The sequence below is a fragment of the Cyprinodon variegatus genome, unplaced genomic scaffold, assembly GCF_000732505.1.
Source record: "Cyprinodon variegatus isolate N-32 unplaced genomic scaffold, C_variegatus-1.0 Scaffold320, whole genome shotgun sequence".
NCBI classification, from domain to species: domain Eukaryota; kingdom Metazoa; phylum Chordata; class Actinopteri; order Cyprinodontiformes; family Cyprinodontidae; genus Cyprinodon; species Cyprinodon variegatus.
The window spans coordinates 468,258-469,679 of record NW_015150773.1 but is presented as its reverse complement, the minus strand read 5'-3'; the positions used below and the strand labels follow the sequence as shown (position 1 = coordinate 469,679).

The 1,422-nt window shown below is 36.4% G+C and overlaps 1 protein-coding gene across 1 annotated transcript in view; it reads right to left on the bottom strand.

Moving 5' to 3' along the window:
• Positions 1-101: 101 nt before the first annotated feature.
• Positions 102-1,422, bottom strand: part of LOC107091006 (forkhead box protein P3-like) — a 29,076-nt gene continuing 27,755 nt past the window's right edge. The window contains exons 8-11 of the mRNA XM_015384701.1: positions 950-1,026; positions 704-805; positions 485-606; positions 102-380 (exon numbers count right to left, since the gene is read on the bottom strand). Coding sequence (XP_015240187.1) covers positions 284-380; positions 485-606; positions 704-805; positions 950-1,026 — 398 coding nt within the window. The 3' untranslated portion in view covers positions 102-283. The remainder of the gene's footprint in view (positions 381-484; positions 607-703; positions 806-949; positions 1,027-1,422) is intronic.

Sequence of the window (1,422 nt, the reverse complement as noted above, 5' to 3'; positions counted from 1 at the left end):
ACAACAAAAAAGGAATTAAACCAATAAAACTAGGGAACATAGAGCAAAGTTAAGAACAACAAAACCATGACAGTAATTAGTCAACGTGAAACCTTCCAGGAATCTCAATAAGGCTTCATTTTGTGTCCTGGAGCTTTCAATGACGTGAAAAGTAGATTTTATTTCTGCAGTGAGTAATTGTAGTTGATTTGAAAGCTTTCCATAGTAAAACATGATGTATATTATCATGCAAATAAGAAATAAAAGAGATGAGTAAAATGTGAATAGAAGAATATACATGACTTCAACATCTAGAAAACAGGAGAGGCACTGTGCTGCTGTCGGCTGCCGGCTCTTCAGCATAGAAATGGGAGTAGGTGAGCCACTTCACAGGGCAGTCTCTGAAAACATTAATTGTGAAGGATACATTATTTTCAGCTGCAGGAATAGAGTAAAAACACCAAACATTATTCTCCGCTGTTTGGAAATCCTAAAATATTTTTACCGGTGATACTTCTGTCCTTTTCTTCTCTGGTATTCTGGTTCATCCACGGTCCACACAGCTCCCTTCTCTCCTTCCACTCGTACAAAACACTTGTGAAGGCTCAGATTGTGACGTATTGCATTCTATGGAAAAAATGAGGCAAGTTTTTTTTTTCTGTCATAACGATGCTTTGATTTAGTAAGAGAGGTCAGAGGAGTAAAGAAAGTGTAGGTGTTTAACCTTCCATGTAGCTGTGTTGTGTCTGAAGTAGAAGAACATGGTAGTAAACCAATTGTAAATCTCACTCAGAGTCCTCTGTTTGTCTGGAGACTCCAAGATCGACTGCAAAGTGTCACATAAAACAGTCCCCACATGTACATTTAGACCAGTCAACAGGTAACTAATGTGTTTTTTTACTGTTATCTGAAACTTCACGCCACTGTTTTTTATTACTATTTGCTCTTTTATCAAATTAAATGTAATTACCCATCTTATCAGGTAAGCATAGGTGTATGGAGGCCGGATGTTGTTGTATTTGTAGCATTCAATACCCGGGAACAGATCTGCAAAACAATGAGAACAAATCAGGAAAAAATCCAACAGGGATTTTTGATCCCCTTGTATTCTCATTAGATTAAACACAGTAATAATCAGTTTCCCATGTACATAGCTGGGTCATGCTGCAAGCTTGAATTAAGTTTTTTTCACAGTACGAGCAGGATGTCATTGTCATGCCAGGCAAAAATAAAGCAATTACACTTAGACAACTTTTATTGTCATAGAGTGTATACAAAACAAAATTTCTCTAGAAACTCTGATATATTAGTTGGAATTTTTAAACCTCCACCAATATGCTTACATTTATTTCTAATTATAGCATTAATTTGCTCATATTCTATTGTTAATGCCTGTTACGTCCACCAAGGGCACAACATATTTGAGGACACAAGACAAAAAGA